General features: G+C 34.9%; 1 protein-coding gene across 1 annotated transcript in view; it reads right to left on the bottom strand.

The window, feature by feature from the left end:
• LOC150096340 (dnaJ homolog subfamily B member 12-like) overlaps positions 1-15,064 on the bottom strand; it is a 173,152-nt gene that overhangs the window by 30,043 nt on the left and 128,045 nt on the right. Inside the window, exon 7 of the mRNA XM_090409183.1 lies at positions 9,861-9,970. Coding sequence (XP_090265309.1) covers positions 9,861-9,970 — 110 coding nt within the window. The remainder of the gene's footprint in view (positions 1-9,860; positions 9,971-15,064) is intronic.

Raw genomic sequence — 15,064 nt, 5'->3', positions numbered from 1 at the left:
AGCAATACAAAGAAAACTAAACTAATACAAACAAAACTATGAAAATAGACAGGAGCACAGAAAACTTCAGCTGCATTCTGAATGGATATCCTACAGAACAAGTAAATTTCAGCTATTTAGGCACAGTTTTTAGTCAATTGGTAAGTGAAATCTGGAAACAGACAACAGAATAAGCAAGGCTGGTATGGTGAGTAGCTAGCTGAATAAATTTATGTGAAATGAGAGAGAAATTAGCCATCTAGCACAATCTAATAATAGAAAATCTATTCTTTAAAAAAAATAATAATTGTACTTTTCTTGCAATATACTTTCATCAACAAGATAAACTAGCAATTATAAATACAAAAATTAAAACTGATATAATCTAATTAAATATCCCAGTGAATTGGATATTTAAAATTTTACATAACACAGATTCTTACAATAAAGAGCCAAGAGGCTATTTTTCCAGCGACATAAATTAAGTTAAGGGGGATAGTAAATCCCGTATGATTTTACAGCCAGGTACGAAACTCAGAGATTGAAATCCATCGAAATCTAAGAGTTTCATGCCGAAGAACTATCGGCGAGTTCAGGCATAAGTGATCACCTGGGTAGTACAACACTAGGGCAACTCGTTGCAAAGGTGGAGCAAGCTTCATCACTATCCTTAATATTTTCTCATAATGTAAAACGCAGCTCCTAGGAGATGTATTACTGTTTTACATTATGAGGAGAGGTCACTACCCAAGACCGGTTTCGACCTTTTTTGAGATCTCATAAGTGAGTAGGTAGACCTAGAATACCAAAGTTTAAGTGAACCGAACTTACATATACCCCTACTAATGAATTGCCAGGCTGGTGTACCCATATATTATTATTACTACGATAAAGAGCCAAAAGGCTATTTTTCCGGTGACATAAATTAAGTTAAGGGGGATAGTAAATCCTGCATTATTTTACAGCCAGGTACGAAACTCGGAGATCGAAATATAAGAGTTTCATGCCGAAGAACTATCGAAATCCATCGATTTCAATCTCCGAGTTTCATACCCGTACTTAATTTATTTCGTACTTAATTTATGTCACCGGAAAAATAGCCTTTTGGCTCTTTATTGTAGTAATAATAATATATGGATACACCGGTCTGGCAATTCGTTAGTAGGCTATATGTAAGTTCGGTTATGGGTATATGTAAGTTCGGTTCACTTAAACCTTGGTATTTTAGGCTTAAACCTACTCACTGATGATACATCAAAAAAGGTCGAAACCGGTCTGGGTAGTGACCTCTCCTCAATGTAAAACGGTAATACATCTCCTAAGAGCTGTGTTTCACATTATGAGAAAATTCACAGTAATGATATTACTGTAAGCACTGTGGACGTGTCTAAGAAAAGCTCCTGATTGAGATAAGGTATTCTAGGAATAATTACGTATATATTAAGTATTACAAAGTATTGTTTATTTTTAGTATTTAACGTGTCTGGGTGATTTTTGTGTGTTTTTTGAATATTTTAACAATAAATTGATAGATCAATTATCTGTGCGCATGGCTCCCATAAAGAGGAACACAAAGATAGCGGCCAGGTCGCCATATTAGTCTGATCTAAACTGAAAAGAGATGATTCAGTGTTCCGTTTGCGAAATGTATGCATCGAGGAGAGCAGTTGGAGTCTGGTTAAACAACGATTGTGGAGTGAATGTGTGCAAAAAGTGTAAAGAATGTGAGGATTTAAAGAATGTTTCAGGTTGTGTGAGTGATATCATTGTCGAAAGTGAGAATCTAGATCACAGCGATATTCGAGGTATGAATGAGGATATTTGCGAGGTAGTACCTGATAGCTGTGCGAGTGGCATTGATAGAGTGAATGAAGTTAAGCATACAGAATGAATCATCAGAAAATAAAAATGATGACTCTGACGCAATGAGTGAAATAGCTCTATTACAAGGAGCGATACATAGTGTAAACCAGCAACTGGAACGTTGTTGTAAAAATCTTTAACAAGCGTACCGACTAATAATCGGCAAAAGTATGATAGAAAAAATAAGGGTATGATAGTGAGTGTAAACAAAATGAAAGAGTGTGTATTGTATGGAGATTCCCTAGTAAGAGGTGTGGTAGTTGAGAGTTTAACAAAATAGTACCAACCCAGTGCGACCGTAAAGAATGTAAGCGAGTCAATTAGAATGCAAAAACAGAGGGTGAAGGAATTGATCGTGGTAGTGGGTACAAATGATTTATACTCCTTCTATACTCTTCACTGTCATGCCGTGGCTTGACAGTGAAGAGTATAGAAGGAGGACCATAATTGCTAATGACTTTATGCGTGAATTATATATGATGAGTGGTGTGGAATTTGTGGATGTGTGGAATGAGTTCGATGGGCGAAAGGATTTATATAAAATGGATGGATTACATTTGAATGGATTTGGTGTGCGGAGACTTGAAAAGGTGTTGACAAATGTGGTGTAAGTGAATTTACAGAACCAGGGAAACTAGAGTTAAGGGGAAGGGGGGGGGAGTGGATTTGCAGGTTTTAGGGAAACAGTTGAGTGTGTAAATGTGTGTAATATGCCCAAGCGAGTAGGAAAGACCATGAATCAGAATGGGATAGTTAGTATAAGGCATTTGTCCCATCCCAAAATAGGGATGGGACAAATCGGCGTCATCAGTTCATGTATACAAATGCCAAAAGTATTAGGAACAAGAGGGAAGAATTTTTGGCCTTGGTTGGCACTTCCACACCACAGGTTATTGGCATTAGTGAAACATGGCTGACAAAAGATGACACAGCTAGTGGGATTGAATGTGAGGGGAATGGTGTGTTCAGGAGAGACAGGGAGAATAAAATGGGGGGAGGTGTGTTATTGATGATAGCAGATGAGCTACAACCAAGGAGAATAGAAGTGGAACTGCAGGATAGAGATAAGAGCACATTTGAGGCTATTTGGTATGAGATTGAAACTAGCAGAACAAAATATACAGTTGGGTGCTGCCATAGACTAGGTGATGGAATAGATGGTGGAGATAGTATGCATAAGCAAATAGAAGAAATGAGTGGAAGGAGGGTAATTATTATGGGAGACTTCAACTATGGTAGCATTGATTGGAAGGAGGAGAGGACACATGGGAGGAAGGAATTGGATTTTATGCGGTTATTAAGGGATAACTATCTGCGACAGCATGTAATGCAATTACTAGGTCAAAGAGTGTTGACCTAGTAATTGCATCTGAGAATTTGGCTGTAACGAATATGACCACGTTGCCACCAATTGGTGAGAGCGATCATAGGGTTTTGACTTGGGAGGTGGCTAAAGGTGTGGAATTTACAATTAAGACAGGATACATGTGGAATTATCGGGCTGGTAAGTATGACAAGCTTATGAGATTGATTGGTACAGTGCCATGGCATGGCATGTAAAACTGCAAGGGCTAGAAGTGGACAGTGCATGGAAGGTGGTTAAGAAGTGTTTGCATGAAGCAATGGCTGACTCTATACCTAGAGTTCGAATAATAAATCAAGTAGGAGTTAAATGGATGAATAACACCATTAAGCTTGAGCTGCAAAAAAAAAAAAAAACTATGGAGGGAATTTAAGGAGAAAGGTGATTGGCAGACACATGAACAGTATAAAGCCCAGGCCAGAAGGGTAACGAGTGTGGTAAGAAAAGCAAAAAAGGATTACAAAAGAACATTGGCCCTGCAGGCTAAAGACAATCCTGAACAGTTTTTTCGATATGTTGCAAGTAAAAGAAAAAATGTATATGGCAGAATGATTTTAAGGAATGCCGATGGTAGGGAGGTAACCGAATCAGTTGATATAGTTGAATTATTGAGCGAGCACTTTGCAAGAGTATATCATCCAGGTGGTGACATTGCAGAAATGAATGAACGAAAAACTTACACGGGAATTGTGGTGAATGAGGTGGAGGTGAGTAGTCTATTACAAAACCTCAATGTTAATAGATCTGTGGGATTGGATGGTATACCAGCTCGTGTTGTACGTGAAGCAGCTAAAGAATTGTCAGTACCCTTGACCATTTTGTTTAATCTGAGTCTCGAGTCTGGGTTAGTCCCGAGGGGGTGGAAAGAGGGGAAAATAGTTCCACTGCATAAAGGAGGTTCCAAGACTGCTGTTGTAAATTACCGACCGATTAGCATATGAAGAATCGTTGTCAACGTCTTGGAGAAACTAGTCAAGAGAAGAATACAGGATTGGATAGATGAAAATGGGATACTGTAAGGGGGACAACATGGTTTTGTGAAGGGTAGATCATGCCTCAGTAATTTGCTCACGTTTTATAACACAGTAACGAATGAACTGGATAACGGTAATGAGTTTTCAGTGATTCTGCTGGACCTTGCCAAGGCCTTTGACAGGATACCACATAGAACTCTAATCAGTAAACTGGAGCTGATGGGGAAGGATACAGGGTTGGTGAGATGGATAGGAGAGTGGTTGATGGAGAGATACCAGAGAGAGAGTGGTTTATTCAGGAGTGGAGTCCAAAAGAAGGCTTGTGACTAGTGGTGTGCTGCAGGGTTCTGTTCTTGGACCACTACTTTTCAATTTGTTTATAAACGATATAGGAAAGGATCTGAGAGGAAGTGTTTACTTATTTGCTGATGATGCAAAGTTGGGTAGACCAATTGTGAGTGCACAGGATGTCAAAATTTTGCAGGATGATTTGGATAGTTTGGAGGATTGGGTTAAGGAAAACGGATGTCAATTTAATGTGGCAAAGTGTAAGGTTATGCATTTTGGAGTGAAAAGATTAGCAGCAGCATATCACATTGGTGGAACCGTACCCCAGGAGATTGATGAGGCCAGGGATTTGGGAGTGTTGGTGGATAGCGAGTTGAAGTTTAGGGGGACACATTGCAAAAGTGGCTAAAACAGCTCATCAAATCACTTGGTTACTGAAAAATACTTTAACAAGCAGAGACAAACAAGTTATTGTTCCTCTATATCGAGCCATGATAGGACCCCATTTGGACTACTGTGCCCAGATATGGGCACCAGGGTTTCTTCTTGATGGGGAGGAGGTGGAGAGGATTCAGAGACGAGTGACCAAGAAGTGGCAGGTCTGTGTAATGAACCTTATGAGAACAGATTGAAGATTTGTGGGTTGCAAAAATTGGTTGATAGGTGGAAAAGGGGTGATATGATTGAGACATTCAAATACTGAAGGGTTTCTATAAGATTAATCCAGAAGACATTTTTGAGAATAGTGGTGGTGGGAGGACTAGGGGCCATACATGGAAGCTGCGCAAAAATGTGGTTAACAGGGGTGTTAGAGCCAGGTTTTTTACTTGGAGAGTGGTAAATGAGTGGAATAAACTGCCAGAGTCTGTTGTGGGTGGTATGACCGTGAATAAGTTCAAGGCGAGGTATGATAGATACTGTGCGAAAGTCGAATAGTTGTTCTTGACATGATGTTAGGGCCTCCCTCGATGAGTTTGTCGACTCCTTGGAGTTGCCCGTAATAATAATAATATTAAGGATAGTGATGGAGCTTGCTCCACCTTCGCAACGATTTGCCCTAGTGTTGTAGTACCCAGGTGATCACTTACGCCTGGACTCGCCAATAGTTCTTCGGCATGAAACTCTTAGATTTCGATCTCCGAGTTTCGTACCTGGCTGTAAAATAATACGGGATTTACTATCCCCCTTAACTTAACACAGATTCTTTTTAATATTGTTATTTAAAAATTACAATTGCCTTGCAAAGACAAGTCAACAACTGGATTATCTGAATGAATGCATTGTGAAAAGTGAGTCTGGCTCCACATTCAGTGCCACCTACTTTGTTTCTGTGAATTTTACTGTCTTCCCTGTTAAATTATTGTTCATGAATAATTTATATAAATTCACCCTTCATTATGAACAATAAATGAAAGAACCCAAACTGAGTTGTGATGGGCCGTGTTGTGGCAATAGTCTTAAACGTATATCTTAAAGGAAAGCCTACTTCAGTATAATTACTTGTGATGTACAGAGAGAATTAAAGAATGTATTACTTTGTTTTGGTCAACATAACATTAGTTTATCCACTTTTCCCAATATCTACAGTCTTAACAGCAAAATATGAATGATATGCACCACCACCACCTATAATCATCCAAACCAGACTATTCCTAATGGCACTTCAGCTAGTGATCTCAACAGCTGCTCTCCACCTCAGATGTCCAAACTAATAGTTTTTGTGTTACTGATCCCCCCCCCCACACACACACAAATTAATAAGCCCAATTAAAGTGTTACTCAGTTAAGAGGAGGGAACAAGTTTTTAAGAAGTCTGATGAAAATGAGTTGCCAGGGTCAGCTTACTCAAAGATAACACCATGCTTTTGAAGTTATTTATTCTTGATGTGTAGTATACTTAAAGGGAAGGGTGTACAAGATACTATGACAGGTCAATATAAAGTGTTCATTATTTTACTAAAAAAATAATGTCCCTTCCAAATTTGCTGATGAAAAACTTTGGATTATAAAACATTTCTTTGGTGTCTCAGGATTTGTTATAATCAGTACCTAATGCACTGATGGTTTATTATTATTATTGCAGATATCAATTAATTTTGGTTAAACTGGACTATGTAAATGTTAAAATGACTTAACACATATGTGCCACTTTAATATTCTATATACATCCATGTTTGTTTCTTGACTGCAATAGTTCTAACCTGAAAGTACTATCAGATTTCTATACTGAAATCTAGGCACATTTGATCCTGGGTATATAAATTTGCTATAATAATTTTCTTCCATTCTTAATCTTGTTTTCTCAATAATTCAGTAAATTGAGTCCTCACACTTCCATACAAAAAAAAAGACATTTTAATAACATTAAAATATATAAATAAATAAAAAAAAAATACAAAATTCTGAATTTAACAACTAAATTTCAGATTCACAATCAGAGGATAACTTTAGACTAAATTTGTTTAACCACAGAAGTTGACATCTATTTCTTTTCTTTTCTTTCCTTTTTTTTCTTTTCTGCAGCTGCACTAACTCTTCAGCAGAAACAGTTCTTTATCTTGCCAGGAATTAAGGGGCCAATTGCTCTATCTTTAATAAAATATAGTGATAGCTATCACTGAAATTTGCAAGTTCTAATACCTGAAATCTGCTTTTCTCTTATGAAAATCTTTATAACTGTAGACTTCTTATTCAAAGTAAGAGATACAATGGCCAAACTTGGATAATAAAATTCTTTATTCAAATACTCCTGCATTCCTTACTAAGAGACTTTCAGAAAAGTTGCAAAAACATGGGATACCAGGACAGTTTGATATGGTTGTATTCCTCCATATACAAGTAAACTATCATGCAATTACTTCATGTGCTTATATTCATGTAAAAGATAAAAACAAGATTATAATTTCTTGTTCAGTATAAGGTGCATTTAGTGCTTAATTTGGATTTAAATTTTTCAGTTAAAATTGAATTTCACAGAAAAATTATTAACCATTTAAAATTCAACTTGCCATATCTAATTTCCAGAAATGGCTGTGAAATCGTTACTGTTCTAATGGAACATTTAATATCTGATAAACATTCCTCCTTTATATGAAAAACATCAAGCTCCAAATTTCCTTTAATTTCTTTCCAACTATTACTCTAGTTACCTTTTAAATATCTTTTTTTCTTTACAAAACTACTAATGGAACTTCTCACTAACTTGTTCAACAAACTCCTCCATGTCTCTCTCTCCGCACACCCCCTGTGTGTGTGTGTGTGTGAGAGAGAGAGAGAGAGAGAGAGAGAGACCTCTCCTTCAGCTGTTTGCTAGTTATTGGATTCTTTCCACTAGCACATGCTGCAGCACACATTATACTTCTGGTTACCACTTCAGCCATTAAGTATTATCCTCATGGTGCTTTACTTGAAAGCAGTAAAATCTTACACTTGCAGTGAAGTAAGTTTTTTTTTTTTTAATTATGTATTTTTAAAAATATCCAAACATTAAATTATATATCTTATTTTGGATAGACTAATTTACAATCAAGTAACATTCACTTCATTAAAAATTAACACTCCATATGAATATAATACAGACAATACACAACTATTTAATTGAAAAATATAATTAGTTTGTACCTTTTATCACAACATAATATAATACAATGTAACATATGATACATCATACTAACAAAAGAATCTGGTAACTAAAAAGAGAAAATTAAAATTTACACTCATTTGATTAAATAAAAATACTGTAGAACATCTGGATAGATATGGTCTACAAAAAAGCTTGTTGGTATGGAAATAATGCAGCCACTTTGAGTAAAGGACTCTAATGAAAGTAGACAATTGGAATTTCTTTATACTGCATGTTTCAATTTTAACTGAAAAATTTTAATTCAAATTAAGCACTAAATGCACCTTATACTGAACAAGAAATTATAATCTTGTTTTTATCCTTTACACGAATATAAGCACATGAAGTAATTGCACAATGGTTTACTTGTATATGGAGGAAGACAACCATATCAAACTGTCCTGGTATCCCATTATGCACCCATATACTGACATGCATAAGTTTCAACCTTTGTTGAGTTGTTATCAGCAGAAGCAAGACCCAGACAGCAGTCAATAATATGGTGACAAAGATTTCCTACTTGTATATGGAAACATAAATATATGATTGATTTAGCACTCAGTATTTCCATGAGTCTGTCTCCCCCATTGAGACCTCAATAAAGGTTGAAACTAGTCTGAATAGTAACCCTTCCCATGGCAATTTGATATGAAGTCATGTGCTTTCACATACATGTAGCCTATTGTGTTACTTCACATGCTCATGCCTGCACAAAGGATAAAACAAGAATATAATTTCTTGTTAAGTATAATTTACTCTGTAACCATGCAAAAAACCTTGATGCAATTAAATGCACTATTAGGTGGGAATCATTTCCATACTCTATTTTTCTATATTCCAGTAATGTGATTTTAGGAAAGTTCTCACATTGAACTTTATCATATAAGATTCATTATAAAATCCTTGTGTAGTTTTAACTTTTTAACTTCCATTCTATGCGTGATAAAATCAATCGGTAAAAAACTTTAGAAATGCAATTTAGTGAAATATAGCATGTACTAAGAGTGATTCATTTATTTTATGATTATTTACAAAGAGACTCTCCTAAGGTCTGGTGTACATTAGGAAAAGACTAAATAACTGGACCATTCTTTTTTGAAGGATAGGTTGTTAATAATGAGAGTAATTTGGAAATGCTGCAGAATTACTTTATTCCTGAACTAACATGTTTAGGACTTATAAGTGATAGTGTTTCAGCAAGATGGTGCACTTTGTCACTTTGCTGTCAGTGTTAGGTAGTTTCTGAATGAAAATTTTCCTAACAGATAGATTGGAAGAGGGTGGACTAATCTCATGGCCACCATGTTAACCAGATATGAGCCCACTGAATTTTTTTCTATGGGAGACATGTTAAGACTATTGTTTATTCAACAAACCTCACTCTTTAGACAATCTGCAGTCTAAGATAACTAATGTGATTCAGGTTTTTTCTACAAAAAAAAATTGAACAAATTTGTAGAAGTTTGGAATCATATCTCAGTTTGAATATGCAACAAAAGTGAATATGTTTAGATAAACCAAGAATGCATATAAAACTGTAATAAATTCTTTCACTATTTTTTTTTTCCCCAGATTGATTTTATCATGTATAGAACAGAAGTTATAAAAATTTAAACAACACAGGGACTTTATAATGATTCTGTATTTTCAGCAAAAAAAAACTCTGTATTATTTTTAATTCATTATTTGAGGTGACAATGTTGAATAATCAATATCACCATAAAACAGGTAATGATAAAGAGCTTCTACTTTATTAATAGGCAATACTTACGTAGTTCTCACTAAACTATATGGAGGATCGGAAACAAAGAAACTACTCATTACAGATAGACCAACCAGCATTAGGATTGGCATCATTTGCAAAATTGCACTGTAGCTATTCTAAAAATCGAAAAAAATTGCATAAAATAAGCATTCAAATTATCAAAAAGTACACCATTAAAAAGTGAGCAATAGTGGTGATAATAACAATACACAAATATTCATCATATTATTTATTATGCATGAAAATGATTGCCATCAATCAATTCCACAGACTGTTTTATTCACAAGTGTTAACTTCATCTTATCTGATGCAATATGCACTGATTGGAAATAAGTCAACAGACACCATAGTATGAGGAACAAACAGCCATGGCACCCACCTTAATAAGATGTAGGACCCACTTTCACTGCTATGACTGCAGCAACCCTATGGGGCATACTTTCCACAAGCATACGATAGCAATCAATGGAAATTTTGGACCATTCTTCCTGTAGGCATGTAATGAGGTCCAGGACTGTTGTGTAGTGGACGTACCTTGACCTCATCCGATGCTCCAGTTCATACTACAGATGTTGAACAGGACTGAGATCAGGGATCTGTGCAGTTACAGCAGCAGCCTTATGACACAGTGCACTGTCTTGCAGAAAGAGACAATGGTCAGTTCTGTAGAAATGCCGAAAAGTAGGAAGTCCAGATTTGAACATTCTGGACCAGGCATCTGCCATACCCACAATCGACCATCTGTTCAGTGGAGAGTGTAGCATGATTCGCTGCTCCATAATACAGCTTTCCAAGCTTCCATGTCCCACTGCACACACTCTTTGCACCACTGAAGACACTGCATGTTGGTTTGGGTAATGTGGAGCTTGCATATTGCAGCCGTACCATGAAAATCCATGTTGTGGGCCTTGGTTCTGAATGTTTTTTTGTGCGATTCATGCTCCAGTCGATGCCTGAAATTCCGCATTTAACGTGTAGGCCGATGAATGGCAGTTTTTGCATATTATTCTTCATAGCATCCTATGGTCATATTTGATGAGTGTGGCAGATCATCCACTGTGGGGAGCACTTGCAGTTGACTACCTACTTAGATCTCTGTATGGTATCATTGACTGGTGATTTGAGATGGCCCAATTTGTCAACTATTTGCAAAAAAGATAGGCCTGCAACATGGCACCATATCACAATGCCTTTTTCAAACTCCGTCAGTTCCCTTCTCTCAGTCATTTCATCCATATGTGGTGACTTGGGAGCATCATATTCCTCCAATTTATACCAGCTACAAACACATGACTATTAACATTGCATGATGCATCTTACCCATGGGAGTGTCCACTGCCTTCTTTCCAAGCAGTGTAAGTTGTTTGCTTGGAAATAGCAGTACTGATTTGTCTGAAGTTGATAGTTATTCACTTTTATATTTTCATAATCATTGCACTTTGTATAATTTTGAATTTAAAAAAATGCATGCAACACGGTTTGTGATTGATTGATACTTAGAAAAAATTCAGAGAATATCATTATAACTAAATGAAACAAATTGCTATGATAAATGCTATAGTCAGTTATATTTCCATATCCTTAAAGAATTTACAGGATAGAAATCTTTTTTATTACTGTAGTAACCTGAAATATGCTCTGTATCAAATGAGTTTTTCACTTTGTCAATGTCTTTCCAATGTTTCAAAATAGTGTTATAGAATACTAAATAAAACAAAGTATAATTCAGTAAAATACTCCTCATGGAGAACAAAATGTCATCTTCCCATATTTAAAAAGGGGATGATATTTAGAACCATCTGATCAAAGTTATATGCATAAAAGAAAGTACCAATATTACTCTTTTTGTCCACCTTGCAAAATCAACAGAAGAAGTCAACAAAGTAGGCATAATTTTTTTTACAATTATTTTCACAACCACTCAATAGTACCATTCCAGAAGTGTTCTACTGAATATTTAAAATTAAGGGGTTTTGTAAATATGCTACAGTGTAAGTTCTTTTATATAGGTTTAATATGTTTAAAATTCATAAATTTATGATAATGTAATGATTATGATAACTGCATTTAAATGAATAATTTGCAATTAAATGTATCATTTATATAGCATTCTGAGTATCATTTATTATATATACTCTCCACTGTTATAAATGCAAATATTACTGAAAATGGCAAAAATACTGTATTACAAAATATTAATACAGTTCCAAGGAACTAAAATGCTGATGAAGGGATAATGGTGTCATTAGAATAGAGTTACACAAATATATTTAAATATTTAAATGATTTAAATACTTGAATATTTAAACTAAAGATATTTTGGAACACATATCATGAATCATTGGCAGTGCATTAGAGTTAGAAATTCAAAAATCAAAGGAGGTACATGGATAACAGAATCTTTTCGCGTATGCAGTCATGAGGTAGCCAGCTAAAAACAATACTATCAGAATAAAATGAAGTGTATGCATGCAAATAGAAAAATAATAATATAGGATTAAACTTTATAGTTCCTTGATATAATTTCTTAGCATTCTGGAATGGAAAGTCTATTGTTGGGATTAGAATGATGCAGCAGGAACTGAACTCAGCACTTATTTTTAAAAATACATGATTGTATTTATGGGAACATCTGCGTCCTAATTTAGTATCATCTCAAAGAATCCTGTGACTAGTATTAGCAATCCCATGTTCTGCCAGAACATGAGATTACTAATACTAGCCAGAACATGGAATTACTAATAGTTTCTTGGAGTCAATGTGGAAATGATGTTCAGAGATCCATAGAGAAACACATTGGCCCATTTGTTCAAAGCAGAATAAACGGCAGCTGCATGGGACTGAATACACTCCAGGTAGCAACACAGATGAAATTTTATCATTTGGAGATGGTATCATAGAGCTGGTTGAATTAGTGGGCTTAAATGTGGTAGAGATATTGTACTTTATTAAGATAAGAGTGACGCATTGTGAAATGCCTTTAACGTATGGGATGGAGATTTTATGCAAGTCATCTCTTCTAATAGAGGCAAGAAAAAAATAGTTGATAAACTTCTCTACTGTTTTGGAGTCGAAACTATTAAAAATAGCCATTTCTTTCTTTATAGAAATTTCTTTTTGAAACAGTTCAGACGAGGAACAAACGGCATGCGCTCTTCAAAGAAGGCATATAATAATACCATAATTTTGAGGGATCGTGAGTAGAAGTGTGAGGAATATACAAATCTGAGAAGAAAGGTTAATGAAAGACAGATACTGACAAAGAACCATCTAATTATCTTTTTATTTTAGAAGAAATCTAAGAAAGATATAATTCTGTTTAATTCATTTAATTCAATTTACCTTGAGCTCCACAATGAATCTGATTCTGTGATAATTTTTGTAAGAAGACTTCTAATTGTTGACATGATTCATTCCAAACAACAAAAATATTATTCATATAGTGAAGCCATAAGAGAAGTTTGGATTAAACGTGAAATTTTTTTTCTTCCTGTTGTTCTAAGTAGAAGTTAGCATAAAAAAAAATCACAAACCTTCCTTTCTCTTGTCAGTATCTCCATAACACTTCTGCTTGCCATCCCTCATTTAAATGCCTTCTTTCAAGAGCTTTCAAATGTCTTCTTTCTGTTCCTTGTAAGAACTGCTTCAAAATGAAATTTTTATAATGAAAGAAATGGTTTCTCAATGGTTTCAACTCCAAAATGATAAAGAACTTTATCAACTGTTTTTCTCTTGCCTCTATGCATTAAAAGCATTTCAGAATGCACGGTTTGTATCTTAAAAAGAAGTTCAATATCTCTACCACATTTGAGCCTATTAATTCAATCAGCACTTTGATAATTCAATCAGCAATTTCATCTCCAAAAGATAAAATTGCACTTCTACTGCTACCTGGAATGTATTTAGTCCAACTGCTATTTATTCCACTTTGGATAAACAGCGAATCCATTTCTATATGTATCTCTGAACATCAATTTTACAATGCCTCCAAGAAATGTAACAAATCATCTGGTCTGACAGAATGCAGGATTATTAATATTGACCACAGCATCATCCTTTGGAATGATATTAAATTGGTGCATAGATGTACTCAATAAATACAACAGTAATAAAGAATAAATTTGAATGTGGATGAGGTCTGCAGACCTCATTCACATTTAAACTTCAGCTTTACTACTCAAAAATAAATTATCACCTAGAAATATCACGAAATTAGAGTTAACAGCTATTAAAGAATTATAAAGAGATAAAAACACAGCAATGGTTAAAGAAGACAAAGAAAATACAACAGCAGTTATGAACAGAGATGAATGCATAAAAAAAAAATGAACACCTATTAGAAGATTCCAATACCTACATAGCCTTAGACCAAGATCCCAACAAAGCATACACAAAAGTTACTTAATTGGCCAAAAGAATTTTAAAAAATCTGACATTGAAACATTCTTTAGTCCCAGGTATTTATAGACCATCGGAAATCCATAAAAAGGATATTCCATTATGTCCAACTGTAGACGAGAGAAATTTACAAACCTCCAAGTTGGCAAAGTATCTATCAAATCTGGTAGCTCCACAATAGGAAAGAAAGTGTGAAGAATAGCCTACATTTTATTGAAAAGGTAGAAAATTTAAATATAGAGCTTTCAAACATCTCAGCAAGTTTAGATGTGGTCAGTCTTTTCACAAATATGCCCAGCGATGACACAGATTTTCTTCAGAAGCTTCTCCCACCAGACACAGTCAAACTATTCAAACAACATATGGGAAACACTTTCTTCATATTTCAGGATAAATATTGGAAACAAAAAGGACTTGCCACAGGTTCATCTCCCATCACCAGTCCTTTTTGAAACAAAAACTATTGAAAACTATCACAAAAAATCAAAAACTTGGTTATGTTACATTGATGATATTTTTATTGTTTGGTTAGGATACAGATGACTTAATTCAATTTAAAGATTAACTGAACAGCTGGCATCCATACATAAAATTCACTCTTGAACTAGAAAATTGGGGAAAAAAAAAAAAAAATCCTTTGATATCCTTCTCAAAGGAAATGAAGAAACAAAATTGATGTTTTCAGAAAACAGACCACAAATGGAAGATTTTTACATATTTTTACATGCCATTTTACATCATCATCCATAGAAAAGATTAAAAAACATGCCTATCTAAACATTAAGAGATAAAACATATAACATTCTGGTACA

This window comes from Typopeltis vanoorti, chromosome 19 (genome assembly GCF_054136105.1).
Source record: "Typopeltis vanoorti isolate ZY-2024b chromosome 19, IOZ_Tvanoo_1.0, whole genome shotgun sequence".
In the NCBI taxonomy this organism is placed as follows: Eukaryota; Metazoa; Arthropoda; class Arachnida; order Uropygi; family Thelyphonidae; genus Typopeltis; species Typopeltis vanoorti.
This window is presented reverse-complemented; position numbering and strand designations above follow the sequence as displayed.